Below are 18155 nucleotides of genomic sequence, written 5' to 3' on the forward strand. Positions count from 1 at the left end.
GCCAGATAAACAGAGAATCTTAAACGTCTCCTTCCTTCTTCCCTGGATTAATTATCCACCTAATCAAGATCGCGGTTAGACTAGAAAATTTCCATTCAGCGTGCAATTATCCAATCTGTTATAGCCGATAACAAACTTAATTAATTACCTCAAGCAGCAGACATGTTGAAGGCAGGATTATAATGTGACGGTTTAAAAGCGTCTCTCAATGTTGAACCATTACTCACTGACTAATTGGGAGCTAACTAGTGAAAACTGTAGCTTTGTTTATTTTATATTCAGAGCGAGGCTGTTTTGTGAAAAAGTGCTATTGATATGTGTCACATTGTTGCATACTGAAAATCGTTTTTTAAGATAAAATTGGAAATAACTACTTGCTTTTGTCTATCTGTGGTTTTTCTTATCTTTTCTGCTTTATTGCAAATCCATACAAAGGAAAATAAACATATATTTTAACCATCTCATGCACACCATGTAGTAAAGAAAAGACTGTAAGGTGTAAGAATGTGTGGGAAACAATGTGAGCTTTTAAGAAGACACATTCCAAAGACAGAAGAGGATGAAGACCACTTGTTTGATTGGAGGAAAAAAGGCTGTTTGTTTCCCAACCAACCTCCTTCAGATTGATTACACGTCAACACCCAATAGAAGAGCCCTCCAAATTGATCTGCTGTATCAAGTTAATTTATTCCAACAACCAGACTTGACAGGGAGTTGTTTAGAGAGGCAGGTCCACAGAGATTAATTACTCTACAGCTGGGTATTGATTATTAGATGTTGTCTCTGACTGTTCAAGGAAAAAGTTTAACAAGCATCCAAAGTATCCCACACCATGCATGCAAAGGCCAAATGTACAAAAACCCTTAATAAGGTCAACGGTGGTTTGTGGTTCAACCTCAAATATGTAATATTATAACATTATTCATCTTTTCAGCACCATTGATCTCCATAGTTATTATGAGAGACACTTATGAAAAGGAAATTACCATTTGGGGAAAAAAATTCAAGGTGTTACTTTGTGATTTACATTTTAATGTATCTACTTTCTTTCAGCATTTTAAGCAGTAATTTTTAGTTGTAGATTCGTGGAAAAGGTTCTTCTCTTTGAGGAAGCTCTCAATAAATCCAAGCAGCAAGTTTTCTACTTAATTAATTAAACCCCATTTAATAAACATATAAATCTTATCTAGTTAAATCAACAATGCAACAATGCACCACACATGGAGGAGGTTGGGGTTGTGGAGGAAGCTGCAGTAGTAAAAGTTGTAGGCATGAAGTCAGGTTACAATAGCCACAAGCCATACTTAAGTGTTGTCCATGTTTTGTTTCAGCGGCTTACTTGAACACAGGCATCATCCTGATGAATCAGGGTCGCCTAGATGAGTCCAAACGCACCTTCCTGACCTGCGCCGATATCCCCGATGAAAACCTGAAGGACCCCCACGCCCACAAGAGCTCCGTCACCAGCTGCTTGTACAACCTGGGCAAGCTGCTCCACGAACAGGGACACCAGGAGGTAAGGACCCAAATTGCAGAAAAATCTATTTTACATTTAGCTATATGATACATGAGGTGTATATTTCAAAATATTTCAGCGTGCTGGACACTTTCTTGGCAGGCGTAGTACTGTTGATGGTACTGTGATCATTTTAAGTAACAGTTTACAACAGAGATATATACACATGTCAGACCTAGCTATGTGCTGAGTTACACTAATTTCCTTAACTTATATATTTATTTTTAGAAAGTTCAGATAGGGTGAGTCAGTCAATATGTTATTTGTCAGTGAAGGACCCATAGCTCACTAAATTATAAAACAAAATGTACTGTAGTTTACATGTACAAACATATTTTGTCTAACAAACCTTTACATGCTGGGAAATGTAAAACCATAGTGAATTGAGATAAGATGCAGGCTTTTGCCCAAGGAGCTTTAGGGACACTGAGAAATTGCTCAGTTTTAAATGGAGATATTCCAGAGTTGCTTGTGTCATGTTTTCTGCAGATAATCCTCAGGCTGTTTCTAACAAATGTGCTCTCTTTCATGCCTCTAAAGACCTAAAATGCTCTTTAAACCGGTTTTCCAATGATGCACATTTATATTGTACATAAGCACTTATGCTGCTGATTCAATCAGCATTAAAACAGCAGAACTGCAGATTCAATAAGGGATTTTATAAATTGCTGGCATGCTGGAGAAAGAGAGCAGTCCCACTTCCTCTGACCTCCAACCGCAACATTTGCTTGAGCAATAAAGTAGTTCCAGCTCCTTCTACCATTTAAATTCGGAGGGAGTCTGAGGTGAATCGCTGGACCTACACTCTATGCATCCCAGAGTCAATGTGTGACACCACTCTAGTCGCCTTAACAGCCGTGACTTTGAGGATAGACCCTTTCTGCTCGACTCTGTATGAACCAGCCTCCCGGCGACCCCCAATTCCACGCTGTGTATTCACAGTGTTGGGGCCCCCGGCTGCAGGGGAGGGATGACTAGTTACCACAGAGCCAGTTTCTCTGGCTGGGTCCCTCCGTTCTAATGCAAACATCCCCCACCTTCTCTTATATTTGTTTCATTCACAGGAGGCCCTCACAGTGTTTAAAGAAGCAATACAGAAAATGCCAAGACAATTTGCACCACAGAGCCTCTACAACATGATGGGTAAGAGCTGCTTTTGTTTCACGACCACAAGCGTAGGAGCTGTTGTTTTTAGGTCCACCAAATATAACAGTCAGTGGACCTGAGAGTAAAATGTTATTTTGGAGTATTATGGAACAATTGGCTGTTATACCTCATTCATTTTTGTTTGACTTTGTTGTGCCTCTTTCATTTGTGTGACTTTGTGGGTCCCTTAAACAAATAACGTTAATAAATAGCGTTTTAACTAAACCAAACTTTCATTAATGGATTACTAATTGCAAGGAAGACCACTGCTTACAGCCCCATTAGCTGTTTTACACTTGCAACTTTTTATGTCAGGTAGCCTAAGGCTCATTAACACCCACTGCAGAGCAGGGATATCCAAGACTTTGGGGAATGTGCCCCAACAACGCAAGTTAAAATCAGATGGATAAGTTAACACAAAACTAATACGAGGGTTGTTGTTTGTGATTCTAGATTTCTTTGACAATTAATGATTCAAAATTCTCATGAAGTCAAACACCTTTACCTCCAGCATGTGCTGTGAGAATTTAGAAGATGTTAACCTCAGGTTCACATTCCCAGTTGTACATCTGAAACCTAGGGCTTACTTTAAGCACTTGCTTATTAGATATGAAGATGAAAACTAGGTTAAGCTCACTCTAGCTCTCTGCAGCTTGGTGTGCTAGAATAAAGTAGATTGTCAAAAAAAAAATCTGACATCACGCAAACAACCATTTATATAAATGAAATCATTCTTCTGGAGATCTAACTCAAATGAATGATGTTAAACAGCGTTTTTGAGACAGTAGTCAGCTTTATAATATCATGTTAAACAAAGTTAATTTGCTTTTCACTACAAGAACAAGCCAGCTTGTTATATTACAGCTGCTTTCAGGCTCATTATATCTGCTTTCTCCTTACTTACTTTTTTTCTCCCTCCTTTTTTTTCTCTCTCACTCACACACATGCAGCTACTTAAACACACACAGACCTACACACACACACACACACACACTCTCTCGAAACCTGGGATGTCTGTAATCCAGACTTGGTAGTGCCACGGGTTCGCTTATATGTTGGTAAAATGCAATTTGACAGAGCTGCCGAGATTATGTCAAAATGTTGATGAGAGCTCCAGTCAGCGTTAAGGAGCAGCGTTAAGGAGCAGCGTTAAGGAGCAGCGTTAAGGAGCAGCGCTGCGTCTGTAATGGAGGCACTGAGCCAGAGATCTGTGATTTCTGCAGTTTAGCATTGTTTCCTCGCTGAACTGATTTGCACATTTGGCACACCTGCTCATACATATCTGCAGTTTTTCCGCTCTCATGCTGTTTGTGAGACGCCAAGCAGCAGAAGCTTTCATCAGAGGCAGACCTGGGTGGTAATCTGCACCCTGCTGGTCTCGCTCCAACACTCTCTGGTGGGCCGAGGAATGTTCCACCCCGAGGAGCTGCTTTTCAGCTCCTTGGATTCAATGTCACTTCTAATTGCACGTTGACGTTTGTGCTAATCTCATACAGACGTCTGCTGCCATGAGCGTGAGACAAGTTATTTGGCCGCGTTTAAACACATGAACTAATGAAGCGGTCGTGTCAAAACAGGCATGATCATACAATTTTTTGAGAATAGCTCAGTGCCTAAATCTCTGAAATCCAGATAATCCTGTCCGTCAAACAAATTGATGATTTATTAAACTGAAGAGAGGAGATCCCCTCATCCATTATTTTCCTCTATTTGATGTTAGCTGTTGACATTTGTGATAATGTAGCTACAATTTTATGGATTTCCTACGCTTAAATCTGAAACATAAGGCTGTACTGATGGATATCAACTTGAAAATATATTCTCATGTATTGCTTTACATCTCTGGGGGGTAAATGCTTTTATTACACAGCGTTATTGCTCATTCGCAGGAAAAGGAAAAAAGGAGAAAGTGTGTTTTTAAATCATTAAAAGGTCCCCGAGTTGTGATTATTCGTGGGTCACCTGTTGCTTATCTCAGTTTCCTATCAGGGAAGAGATTAGACCTAATCCTCTCAGATTTAAAGTGTCAGTCCACTCTAGTCCAAACAACTTGTCCGCTCAAGTTCTAGTGAGATTTTAACAACTGGGATACATTCAGTTTCTTACCCTTAATATGTTATGATGTTGATTTTAACTGTGTTGTGTTCAATTACCAGCTGCTGTTGTCAAATTCCTGCAATAATACATTACATGTTATTGGATGGCTATGAAAGAGAGGGTATTGTTTTGTCAGGTGTTAGCAGGCAGAGGGTCGGATGTGTCGGTGGGGGAGGTATCACATGACGTCTGACGGATCAGGGAGAGTGAGGGAGTGTGTTATGGACCCGGCGTATTCTCCTTAAGTCTTTAAGCCAAACACTGAACTTTGCTCATTTCAGTTTTTAAGAAATGAAAACATTGACGGTGACTGAGATACTTATTACTGACTGGGTATCAAAGATTTGCTCTTGTGAAAGACAGAAAGTAGTAAACTATTTTTGCATTGTGGCATCTGCATTCTCTTTGTTTAGTGCCAGACATCATACAAGTAAACATATCATTTCATAAAAATAAGAACAAAATAAAACATGGGGTGTGAGGCAACATACTGTGCCCCTCTGTGTTGAACTTTGGTCACTAGGAGGATGTGTGATGTCTAAACCTTTTGACAGCCTGACCCCTGACTCGACACTCACTTTGCTCAAACAGGAGAGGCCTACATCAGACTGAACAAGCTGACCGAGGCCGAACACTGGTACAGAGAGTCCCTCCGAGCCAAGCCGGACCACATTCCTGCACATCTCACCTATGGCAAACTCCTGGCTATGACGGTGAGACTTTGAATTTCATCCCCTTGTTCTACCTTTAAGGCGTGACACTGTCTACCTTTGAAAGAAGAAATAACATGTTATTTTTCTCTTTCAAGTTGAATCCATAGATATTTCTGCCCGCTGACAGTATCAAAGCGGTGACATTGTCTAACTTTCTGTTTATCTGAACCAGTTCTCATTCTCTACCTGGCTCACTCTCCTTTTTATTACACTCACTTTAATCACCCCTGACTTTTTCATCAGTCCCCTCCAGCTCTTTACTGGTAGTTTATAATGTCCTCCTCACATCTCCACAGTTAATCAATAGTGTGTGGATGAGAGAGAGGGAAAAGATTGGAAGATGGTGAGAGAAGGTTGTCACGTTGTGTTTCTCAAGATGCTCCTGTCTGTGATGGGAAAAGAACTTCCTGATTAAAAACCTTGTCCTAGCAAGCGGTTTTTACTCCTTGTAATTTGTAATTAGGTCTTAAAAAGTAGCTCAAAGAGCTGCCTTCACAACTTTGAACCAACAGCAAAACAGATACAGCGATTTGGCAACGTTGCTATGCAAAATAAAGAACTGAAATATATAAATAAATATCCAAAGAAATAAATCAGCATCTGCCCAGCATTTTCCAGGACAGAGATAATATCCTGTCAGGGTTGCACAGCTGACATGTGTTTCAATAACCAAAGAAAATGCCGTCTATGAGGTAAGGTCTCAGGGGCAAAGCAGATTCCAGTGTCGCCGGGTTTACGAGGAGGTGGTCATGTGATCGGGTCATACAGTCATCCGTTAAAGATCGCAGCAAGATAGGTGACCAAGAGGAGCAGTAAGAGCTGAAAGAGACTCTCAGAAGAGAAATAAACTAATTAGAAGAAGAGTTGCACAGAAGGTCAAAAGAAGGGTGGAGGCCCTCTCTTCAGCTCTTACTCCTCTCTCACACGGTCTGGGCCCTAATGAAACAACGTCAATGTGTTCAACAGCCTGCGGCGGGATCTGGATCTCCACAGACAGGCTAGAGTCTTCCTGGCCCCGTCCCTTTTCATTTCCCTTGTGGAAACAGAATCTTTTTCTACTTCTTTTCATTTATAGTCTTTCCAAAATTATGAGTTTTGTGTTTCACAATTGATGTTTGTGGAAGAATTTTGCTCGCACATCAGTTACCTAAACTGGCTCCCTTAGAAAGGGATAGTAAGACTTTTGGGGAAATATGCTTGGTTTCTTACCTGTAGAGAGCTAGATGAGAAGATTAATAACACTCTCATATCTGCACAGCAAATCTGATGCTACAGAGGAGATGGTTGGCATAAAGATGGGCTCTGTCTATAACAAACTCCACCCAACAGCACCTCCAAAGCTCAAAAACTAACACGTTGTATCTCATTTATTTAATGTGTAGAAAAAGCGATGAGTAAAAGGGACACTTTAGGGTTTTACAAGGGGATATTTGCAAGACTACTTTCTGGCGAGGCTCAGTGACTTCTGACACATAACACGTAAAATATGTGCTTGAAAATGACATTTTGGGAAATGCATTTTGCTTTGCTGTCTTGCTTGAGAAAGATGCACAGCTTGATGAGAAGATTGATACAACTCCCAAGTCTGGTAAATATGAAGCTGGAGCCCGGACACAGTCAGCTTAGCATAATGACTGGGAAAATGGTGAGTGACATTTTGCTTTATTGCAGAGAGTTAGATGAAAAGACTGATACCGCTCTCATGTCTGTACAGTAAATATGAAACTACCACCAGCAACATTAGCCTAGCTTAGCATTAAGACTGGAAAGAAGAAAAAACAGCTAGCCTAGCTCTGTCGAGCAAAAAACTTAGTACTTACCATGTTAAACCTTGGTTCTTAAATCCACACAAATGTGTAAACATGCTGGTATGCAGATTTGTTATCTTTGGAGATGGTAGCCTTACAGTCTTTACGCTAAGATAAGCTAATGTTACTGTTAGTAGCTTCATATATACTGCACAGACAGGCGAGTGGTATAAATCTTTTCATCTAACTCTCTGTAAAACTGTTCGGGGTTTTGAGGTTCAGATCCCCGTGGGCCAAAGAGAAATGTCAAACTTATCATGTAATTTGATAATTGTGTTGATTCTTACTTATATGCGTCATACATTTGTGGCTCAATAATTTCATTACATAGTGTATCCTCTGTGAAGAAGTCTTGCTGTTGTAGATCATTGTGGGTCTAAATTAAATTGAGCTCCAGCACCATACTTGATTGATTTTCCCATCCTTCAACAGACTAATGGTCAGCTGAAGGAAGAGTTCAGCTGACACCACAGATAAAAGTCGCTTGTTAAGCTGACATGAATTCCTCTCTCTATACAAAAGCCATTGGTTATCAAAAACAATCTGAAACCAAATGCTCTCAGTGAGGACAGTCATGGGAACAACACAACTCTTCCGAGGAGAGTGGTTAGACTGAAGTTGACTCAGGGAAGGATGCAGTGAGCCGTTAAGAGAAACTCATTTTATTTAAGAAAGTGTTATTGATTTTGGAGCAAAGTAGAGCGCAAACCTGCAGGGATGAATCTCTGTAGATCTCTGACCATGATGAAAGGTACAGGGGCTTTGAGCTCCAGTGATTCTGTGAGTGCAAATAATGCCAAGGGAACTTAGTTGTTTGGAAAAGCTTAGAGCCTCTTTATCCATGAGAAAAATATGAAAGAAAGGAGGTTCTTTTTATTGAAATGCGTTGGAAATTATAAATGAATTCAAAGTTGGTGTTCCATTTCATATATTCTCTTCCTGTTGTAGCTATGGCCTCTGTGCCTGACGACAACAGCATTTTAGTGTGATCAAAACCAGCGCAGGAAGTTGACCTGCCCAACAGCCCCCTCTCCTTTCATCCCCTACCTCCGCACTCCCTGTGGCACCACTGTGAGTGATGAAGACACTTTAGATACTGTCAGGGGTTTTAAGATCCCTGGTGGGGGGGGGGCTGGGAGATGGGGCTTGGCAGCAGGGTCAGAAAAGGGTGAGAAGAGGACGGTGGAGCTGAGACTAACAAGTAGATGTGATTTGTGAATGAGGGGAGGACGAAATAGGGGAGGAAGGGAGAATTAATAACGCAGATCAGTATCGTCCCCCCGCTGTGCTTACCCCTCCACACCTCCGCTGACACCCCGGAGATCCGGATGTGATTCGGGCTCTCTGCACAAACCACAGGTCAAAGACAGACACGGCCGCCTTGATGCTTGCAATATTGGTTTCAGTCATCTTCTTGTCATTTCCTCAGCTAATACGATGCAGGCGTTATTCATAATAACCTCGGCGTCCACAGAGCCACGGCTGCATCTGCAGAGGTCTGGGTGTGAGGCGTGTACCAATATTCTCAGCATGTGTATGACAGAAGGGAGGATATTGTATCCACACAACGAGCTGACTAGAATGAGAAGTGGATATATTTAATGGAAAGTGTGGTTTGAAGGGTGGCTGGCATTTTGTTATTGACTTCCCATATTATTTTTGAGTTTTCCATCCCCCTACCCAAGCTAGAGGCCTCAAGAAACTTTAAATTCAAAGAAGAGGGAGGGTCATGTGAAGACATGTGGAGAGTACCTGATTGGTACAACCAAATTTAGGACCAGACCCAAGATCCTGAACTTGTTTTTGCTACAATATATTGTTTTTATAACTGACTATTGAAATGTGCAACTCATTGGCTATACATGTTTTCCTTTTTCCCTATGGATATCATGCTGCACCACAGGACACATACTGTATGGACATGGAAGTTTGGCACATTCAGAGAGAGAAAGAGAGACATTTCAGATAAATTACTTTCGATAATAACCAAACCTGATCCTGATCCAAGCAGAAAACTGCTGCAGAAAACACAGCAACTGTTGGGTGGCACAAAGAATAAGAGTACTTCCTACTTTATTTCTTTCCCTGTCCTACACATTTGTTCCTACCTTAGATGATAGTGGTTGACGTAATAAACTCACATTGGGTTGGAAACATTGGTATGATTCACTTTGCTGAGAAAAACAATAACAAGAAAATAGAGCTGGTTGGGTTTCATGATTATTCATAGAGACATACAGGTGACATACAATGCGTAACAATCCAATAATTTGAAGATGGAATACAATACAGTTGGCTGTGTTAAAAAAGCAGTGATGTAATAAAACAATAACTGTATCTAATTGCCTCTTTAGGGATTTTAACCGCTATGAAATAAGAATAGAGCAACTTGTGTCTTTTTGAACTCCTAACTGCCATATATCTTCCTCTGGGCATGGTATCCTTTAATATACTTAGAAGTGTCATAGTAGAACTCCTCCAACCACTTACAACAGCTCATCTCATTTCAATGTGTGAAAGCTTAATTCTGAGGTTTAACAAACAGACGAAGGCCTCTGTTATTATGAAACCATCTGGCCCTCAAACATGCACATTCCTACATCTGTGAATACGAGTATAAAAATACACAGAGAGGATGCTTTTCAGACTGGAGCTGTGATCTTTACTTGGACACCATCCACTCTATTAAACATATACTTAGCACAGGCTTGATTTTCAGCAGCATCAAGGGAAATCCCACTCATATATTTACATTAGAACATTATGTATTTATTGAATCTACAGCTCACTGAAAAGGTATACGCGTGACTAAGTAGATGTCACTATTGCAACACTGTACTGATTGGATTTGAGCCCATTCTTCTATTTCACTTAACTCAAGCAATTTGTTGTATTTCAAACTGAGCTCAAATTTAAAAAAAATCCTGACTTATTCAATCTTTTTTTTTTATTCTCCTTCAGCATTACTGACTTGACACAACTCCAATTTTACTAAATACTTTATGTTTTATTCATGCAAAGGCATCATCTTGTAGTAAACCACACACTAATGGCTGCCTTGTTGATGCTAAAACATCAGCCTTTATAGATGAGTGTGCATTGTTAATTGTTGATCAGTTGGCATCTGGTGCCCAACTGAGAGCAGGGATGTGTCAAAGTCCCAGCTGGCACCGCTATTGGCCAGCTGCTCTTTTCCGTTTGAGCTCTGATTGGTTACGTGTCACGGTCTAAAGGACCTGAGGGAGCTCTGGAGGTCCACAGGGCTTCAGTGACGCTTCTCCTCATCATGCTATGCTCACAATCCCAGTATATAATATTTTATCTATCTAAAAGCTGGTGCAACACACAGATAAAAACCTTAGAGCGTGTGTGTGTGTGTGTGTGTGTGTGTGTGTGTGTGCCATGCACCTCTGTGGGCTTGTGTGAACCTAAAGATCCCCATGGATATATGATCGCCTTCAACGTTTCTGTCTCTTTCCTCTCCTCTCGCTCTATTTCCATCCACTGCCCTCTCTCTTGTTTCATAGCAGTCAGGCCACACACAGGGGCAATCAGTGGTTATGCTATGGAAGTGTTATTTGCACAGATAAAAGTGTGTAATGAATGAGCCTTTGCTCCGCCTGGTCTGCTGTGCCAAGCATGACACTGTGTACTTTGACAGGACGACACACGAGCTTGAAAGAAAAACACTCGTGGTCCGTTTCATGTCAATTTATTACGATTTATTGTGAAAGGAAGTCTGCGGCTTGGAAAAGGGATGTTAGGTATACAAAAAGATATTTCTGCCTTTGAGTTAAGTGTGGTATTTTTATAATGAGTAGTTTTGAGGAGCAGTTGAAACATTAATGACACTGTTTAATCCGTCTCTCTCAGGGGCAGAAAACAGAAGCGGAGAGGTACTTCCTGAAGGCCATCCAACTCGATCCCACAAAAGGCAACTGCTACATGCATTATGGTAAGTATTGAGGTTGGGGTTTTTTTTCCTTTAATTTGCCATATCCTGCCTTTTAATTTTACATCCTCAAATATTTTATTTGCAATTTAACACATATATGATGAACTTGAGCACAAAGGCAGGAACTTCCACAGCTTGGCAGGTCGTACAGACTACAGTGTTGGCTGACCCCTCTGCCATCTTTTCCCCCAATCAGCCACTGTGTCAGTCTGTACGTGGTTAGTAGAGGATCCGAACGGGAGAAAATGATTTCCTCAGATTGTTCTCTTTTGATTTGATGAAAATGTGGAACGTGACAATTTCAGCCTCTCTCTTGTCTTACATCATTTCCATATGACTTGAAGTTGCAGCGTTACCTCTTCGATTTAATTACTGCCATAGCAATATTGAGTTTTAATAAGATGACAAGTTAATTACTTCCTTCATTTAAAGGCCAGTAAAAACCTTGTCTGTCTGAAACAGCATTTTATGATGAACTGAAGTGTCAGCTCGCTGTCATTGCACCAGCTTGCATGTGACATTTAAAGAGATCAATACCAGGTTAATGGTGGATTTTACATTTTACCAAACTACTGTATTATGTCTAAGTTGTCACCTTTAAAGGTTAATAACTAATTTCAGAGGTAAAGAATCGAATACAGATAGACATGCAATTGATAAATGATTAAAGGTCGAGAGCCCCATTATGAAAACTGATTTATTATTGGCTCAGACACAAACCATCCATTTCACAGTACCTTATTCTGATCAGGTCTGCTAGTGGTTTACAGATTAATATGTTAACAGTTTAGCACTCAAGAAAAAACTAAATGGTCTTTTGTACTGTTGGATATTCATAACTCTAGTTTGAGTTGTGTTTTTGATAGTTGCTGACCAGAAAAACCCAAAAGCTCAGGTTTCCCCCTGTACTGGAACTGGTTCTGTATTGAGAACTAGACTTTTCAATATTCCCTAAATATCCACTCTATAACATGAGGATTACAGTATCAAAGTCTGTATACACAGCTTTATAAAATGTAAAAAAATGTAGTGATGCAGGGTCTGCCTTTCCTTTATTACTCATATATTTGCTTTGATATATCATAAACCCTCCATAACTACAGAGGTGTTTGTAACCTGGAGCTATTTTACACTCTGAAGACTCACTTTATACATATCTCTCCCCTTAGGCCTGTACTCAAGGCTTCAGTTTCATCCACAGTTATTAAGGAAAATATTCTTAGGTTCACATAGTGGTTTAGCATCCTGGTACAGTAGTGGGGCTAACCAAAGTCAACAGGGTATTAATTCCTCTCTAAACCTGGCCCTTACCAAGGGGTCCACCCTCGGTTCACGGCCTTGTCAGGCTTCCACCATCACAGCTCATTCTGCGGGTCAGCAGAGGTCAACTCCAAACGCAGCCGCACCCATAATAAGACACAAACTTTCAGCTAAAAAACATTTTCATCTTAAAGAAACAGATCTTTCAAGGTCGGCCAACCTGAACAAATGAGTCTGAGAGATGGCCAAAGAGCGATGGTATGTTGCACTCATATTTAGTGTTTCAGCATATTATTTCAGGGGCAGACCAGGCCGTTCCTCTACCCGGGCCAAAGGCAACACTTGCAGACTGTGTATCCCTCTGTGCCTCTGTGGGGATCCCTCAGCGTTTTAACAGTGCTGCCGTTCTCTCCTGCCCTGCCAGGTCAGTTTTTGTTGGAAGATTCGCGGCTCCTGGAAGCGGCGGAGATGGCAGAGAAAGCCGCACGCCTCGACAGCAAGGAGTTTGATGTGGTCTTCAGTGCAGCCCACATGCTCAGGTGAGTGTTTGATTGGAATTATTCTGTTTTTGATGGTTTCCAAAGCCCCAGCACGTGCACAAAGACACTGCATGTACTGTATTTCATTCTTTGTAGATGAGATGCCTGGGCCGCAGTTGTCTATGGTTGAGTAGAAAGGAGGCTGTGTATGAGAGAGGGAGGTCTACTGTCTGCACGCTTTATCCAGGGGCTTACACTACTGCTCAGCAAGTGTGATTTACTTGGCAGTACTTTGTAATCCTCTTTTTTTCTCGCTGCACTGCCAGCCGGAAAGCTGCTGGTTTGTCTTAGCATGCTGTGCAGCTATGTTTCTTCATATGCTAGCTCTTTCTCTCTCTATACCCCTCGCTCTCACTCTGTCTCACTCTTTCTCTGCTGGCCCTGGCTCATGCTTGAAAGTCAGCTTCCAAATTAGTGCAAGGTTCAGCTGATGAGCCTCAGAAGCAAAGCTTTAGAAGCCAACAAGCTGTTGTTTTTCTGAACACAAGCCATGAGTGGACATTTGTAAATACAGCGATGTGCCAATTTACAGTATGCTGCCCCACTGACTGAACAAACCTACAAAATGATGTCCCTGTGTAGAGATTTTCTTCCTTAAACACATCATAGGCAACTCATGGCTTTTTTAATTGCAACTGCCTGTTGAAAAGAAATGGTTGTCTTTTAAGGAATAGTGTGACATTTTGGGACATATGCATATTCTCTTTCTTGCAAACAGTTAGGTGGAGAATTTCACACCGCTCGCATGAAGCTACAGCCAACAGCTGTGAAAATTTGCCAATTTGTATGTAGATGTCCAATCAGTGCTGATGCCAAATGACAAAAAGTCTACTCTAAGAATAAATCCCCAGTGCGTGCTATATTGACAGAGTAAGCTGATTTCTCCTGCTGTGATGCCGTTCACGCTTAGCCTTCATGTAACAGCATGCATTGCTTGCAAGTGCTGGATTTGTTATTTCTGATAAATAAACCAAAATAAACTCACAAAATGCCAATAAATAAGAAAACCTTCTGACTTCAAGTTTCTCCTTTACACCAAACAAATAAAGGCTTAATTGCCTTTTTGACTCATTGTAAAACACTTCATTAAAATTGTACTTTCACAAAATAAAACTCACCAAAACTATTAGTCTGTGAGTCTTTCAACTGTTCCAACAATCAGCAACTCTGAACTAAAACCTCAATTCAAAGAGTAAGATGTGAAAATATGCCATCCATACATGCTGTTTTCCCCCCCGCTGTTTCTCTCTGCCGTCCGGCTGCCTGCGGAGCAGCGGCCCATTGGCGACTCTCACTCCCTCTTTGCAGGCAAAACACAGCCAATTTAGGCAACATAAATGATTGAATGATTTAAATATTGCATGAACATTCTGAAGTTGGAATAACAGATATTTTCATATTTTTTCTACTCATTTCATTGATAGTGCATGCTGGCAGCCACGGCCTGTAAACCAAATGTGTCATTATTACACTTCTTGATTTTGGTTCAGATTAGACAAATGAGATGTATCATATTAATAAGTGAGCATTAAAGGTGCTGGTGGGTGGATTTTGTACCTTTTAGACAGAGCCCTCAGTCTGCTAAGCTAACTAACTACCTGCTGGCTGTAGCTTCATATTTAGGATACATTCAAGAGTGCTACTTTATAGATCTTCACATGTAACTCTTACTTAACTATTCCTTTAGGACCATGAACCCATGTCTTGAATCACCAGAGTTTGGTGTCTCTTTCCCCAAGATTCTTACTCGGCTGCTTTATGCATGACTTTTCCCCCACCAGTCTTCACCAGCAACATCTTTCAGCATTGAGAGTGTCTTCCATGGTCCAGACCCCTGGCAGCTAAAGAGAGCTTCAAGCAATGCTCGGCTGAACTTGTCTCTTCCTGCTTGGCATGGGGTCGCTCTCCTACACAGCTCATGTTCTTTATGTGTTTGTCTTGGACGCAGACATGGAATTGGCTCTGGGTTGGTGGGGACAAAAGTGAATCTACACGGGGGAAAGGAAGAGATTAAAAGGAGAGCAGACGCTCTCAGACGTCCAAATGTCTTTTATTGCTCTCCTGGGCCATTGGTCTTTTGACCATTCCAAACTAATAATTTCCTTCTGCCTCCTTTGAACAATGTTTTTTTTTTTTAGTTCATAGTTTGAATGTTGGTCAGGGAAGGCCTATTAGTGGTGAAGCAAATGGGGATGTGTTGATACTTCCCTTTAATGTGTCAAATGACTGTGAAAGCCAAAAATTACACTGTGACATCATACAGTAATGTTAAATCTGTATTTTCACAGACAGCCTGGGGAAAACAAATCTCTAAAAGACACACTCAAGCAGGTTATGCGCTCATAGTTCAACTCCTTGATTCCTATTCAAACCACATGTCTTATATAATATTATAATAGACCATATCTAAAAGATAACTGTATGCTACTAGCATATCATGACGTTAGATATGCCAGTTTGTGAATGTTCAGTCGTCCAAATTTCCAAAAAGTGTATAAATTGCTAACCTTATAATGATAATAAAATGAATAAATTGGTAGCAAGTTACATTACACTACATATACAGTACTACCCTTAGGGAGGATGTCTGCGTTCAGTGTAGCATTCTAACTGAGAGAATCTCACTCAAACAAAAATGCAACTCACTGCATTTGGAACAGATGGGACGGCTGCGGTTTAAGCACGAATATCTGGCTGTTTTGTTGAAAATCTGTTCACTCAGTCATTAGTATCCAACAATGTCACGCTTATAAGCAGTTCTGTCAGTGCTCTCATTTGTTCATGTCTGGGGTTAATAGACCATCTCTAGATAACATGATGTCAGGGTAAAAAGATCAATGTTGAGCTGCTGATTTGAAATATGATCAAGGGTTGTTTTCTCTGCAGATTTTTTTTTATTTATTTTTTTATTCCTTCTTCTTTTCCATTCCTCCTCCTTATTCCTGTGCTCTTGCAGCCTTACACTGACTCTTCCTCGGTTTTAAAGCCAGGCAGTGGTTTACATACTTGGCCTCCATTGTCTGCCCTCTCAGAACCCGCAGTCAGACAGCCCCAGGAGGTCCTGCTGCCCCTTCGGTCATGGTGTGGCAGCTCTCCAGTTCTCCTTTGATAATGTGATAATGATATTATACAATTAGATTCTTTCCTTTTTTCTCAGAAGGTTGTGCTTTCTAAATATTATACTGGCAAACAAACATATGGTTGTGGTTGGACATGAAACCCACATTTATAATCTAAGGACAAATTCAGCAACGCAAGTCAGAATTTGGATCGGCTTTGGAATGTAAAATGCTTTTTTGGAACAGAGCAGGGGAAATAAAGAGCGGTGGCATGTCCGTCTGTATTTCTGAAGCATGCCACATGATACAATACAGGATAACTTCTTCAAAATCAATATAACACAAAAGAAATTGTGTTGTTAGATGGTCCACCACTTTTCTCACAGACGGATATATCTCAACAATTATCTGAATGATTACCATGGAATTTTGTAAAGACATTCATGGTTTCCAGAGGCTGAATCTCATGACTTTGGTGATTCCCAGCATGTAAGCCTTGCTATTGTGAGCATGATAGCGTAGTGGTGGATTTAGCCCAAAACACTACAATCCCTGATTCTCACATCGTGGCTTTAATTTCTCACTTATCATAATAACTGTGCTCTCTTAAAGATACAGGCCCATCACTAGTATTAGAATATCAAGTGTCTTTAATTGGTAGTAATTCAGTTTCTAGGTTAACCACTTGACTCACAACATCTCTGTAAATGTTGTTGAACTTTTTAAATAAGAAAAAAAGTTGTATCTTACTGAAGAAAACATTTCATGTCTAAGAATAGAGAAAACACATTTGACATTCTCTTTAAAACCAAACAAATACTATATATTTACTTTGGCCACTGATCTGGTAATCCTGAAATAAAAGCTTTGCCTTTTATCTGGGACCATATGGATGATGATCCCTTAATAGACCCCGACAGCCTAAATGAAACTGTGGTTCCAACGGCCTCGCTTCCTTTGATCATTACGACTTAAAGGGGCTCCACGGCCAGCCGTCGTTTACTCTGTCCTTGACTTTGTCAAAGTTAATTTTTTTGCAATGAGACAATTGTTACCACCGGTGAAAAGCATGCAGCTGTGGACCGTAAAGGTGATTTCTGAGATACCAGAGCATTAATAACAGGAAAGGCCTTGTGACAGAGGAGCCACAGGTTTCTGTATAACAGTAGGCAGAGCAAGGGCTTATGAAAGAAGGTAAAAAAAAAAAAGCATAATATAGGACATCCTGTCTTGACTGCAGGTTTTATGTCCTCAGGAACAAAATATTTCTGGTACCATGGACTCATGCTGATAAGCCATCTGCCCCAAAAGTCAATATTCGTCGCAGTGTGGCATATGCAGTGTGTTTTGGTGCATCTGCGCCATCTACTCTGCTGTCCAGGTTGTTATGATAGTATCATTAAATTACTATGTGTTTCCACACTGTTTCATTCCTTCACTGTCTCAGTATCCAGCCAGCATGTCAAACGACAATCTCCCCCACAAGCTGTAAACAGAAATGTACAGTGAATATTCCCGATCAAACTTGGTTTGATAATGAGTTTTCTTCAAGTTTTCCAATAAGCCAAATGTCCTGACATCAAGGTTTAATATGGCAGAAAGTGCTTGCTGTGCACTGCTCAGCACAGATGTTATCAAGTGAAAGATGCTATCAGAGGAGAACCCTACGGGTGATTGGATTGGCTTTCCTTGTCCCTCATGCTCTTCCCTCCTGTTATTTTCTCAGTGACCCCTGAGTGCCAGTAAACATGCAGGGTTCGAGGCCTCCTCTGAAGCCAGGAGCAATAAAGATGAGTAATGATTGCCTCTTTCTGTTTTCCCTTTGCAGACAAGCCAGCCTGAATGAGGCAGCTGAGAAGTATTACGGACAAGCAGCGAGCCTGAGACCCAGTGTGAGTAAAACCACAACTAGCTAATCAGCCCCTTTACTATTTATCCTGATAGATAATGTGCAATCACGGTCTGGGTGGCTTTCCAATATTATTACTGCCCGGTCTGCCTTGTCACAACGGCCTTCATTGTCAGTGAGTCTCAGAAAGATGGGGGGGCTAGGTTTTTACTA

At 40.8% G+C, this 18155-nt stretch overlaps 1 protein-coding gene across 1 annotated transcript in view; it reads left to right on the forward strand.

The window, feature by feature from the left end:
- tmtc2b (transmembrane O-mannosyltransferase targeting cadherins 2b) overlaps positions 1 to 18155 on the forward strand; it is an 89605-nt gene that overhangs the window by 61936 nt on the left and 9514 nt on the right. Inside the window, exons 6-11 of the mRNA XM_054619901.1 lie at positions 1332 to 1516; positions 2581 to 2659; positions 5351 to 5472; positions 11154 to 11235; positions 12920 to 13034; positions 17922 to 17985. Coding sequence (XP_054475876.1) covers positions 1332 to 1516; positions 2581 to 2659; positions 5351 to 5472; positions 11154 to 11235; positions 12920 to 13034; positions 17922 to 17985 — 647 coding nt within the window. The remainder of the gene's footprint in view (positions 1 to 1331; positions 1517 to 2580; positions 2660 to 5350; positions 5473 to 11153; positions 11236 to 12919; positions 13035 to 17921; positions 17986 to 18155) is intronic.

This window comes from Anoplopoma fimbria, chromosome 19 (assembly GCF_027596085.1).
Source record: "Anoplopoma fimbria isolate UVic2021 breed Golden Eagle Sablefish chromosome 19, Afim_UVic_2022, whole genome shotgun sequence".
Taxonomy (NCBI): Eukaryota; Metazoa; Chordata; class Actinopteri; order Perciformes; family Anoplopomatidae; genus Anoplopoma; species Anoplopoma fimbria.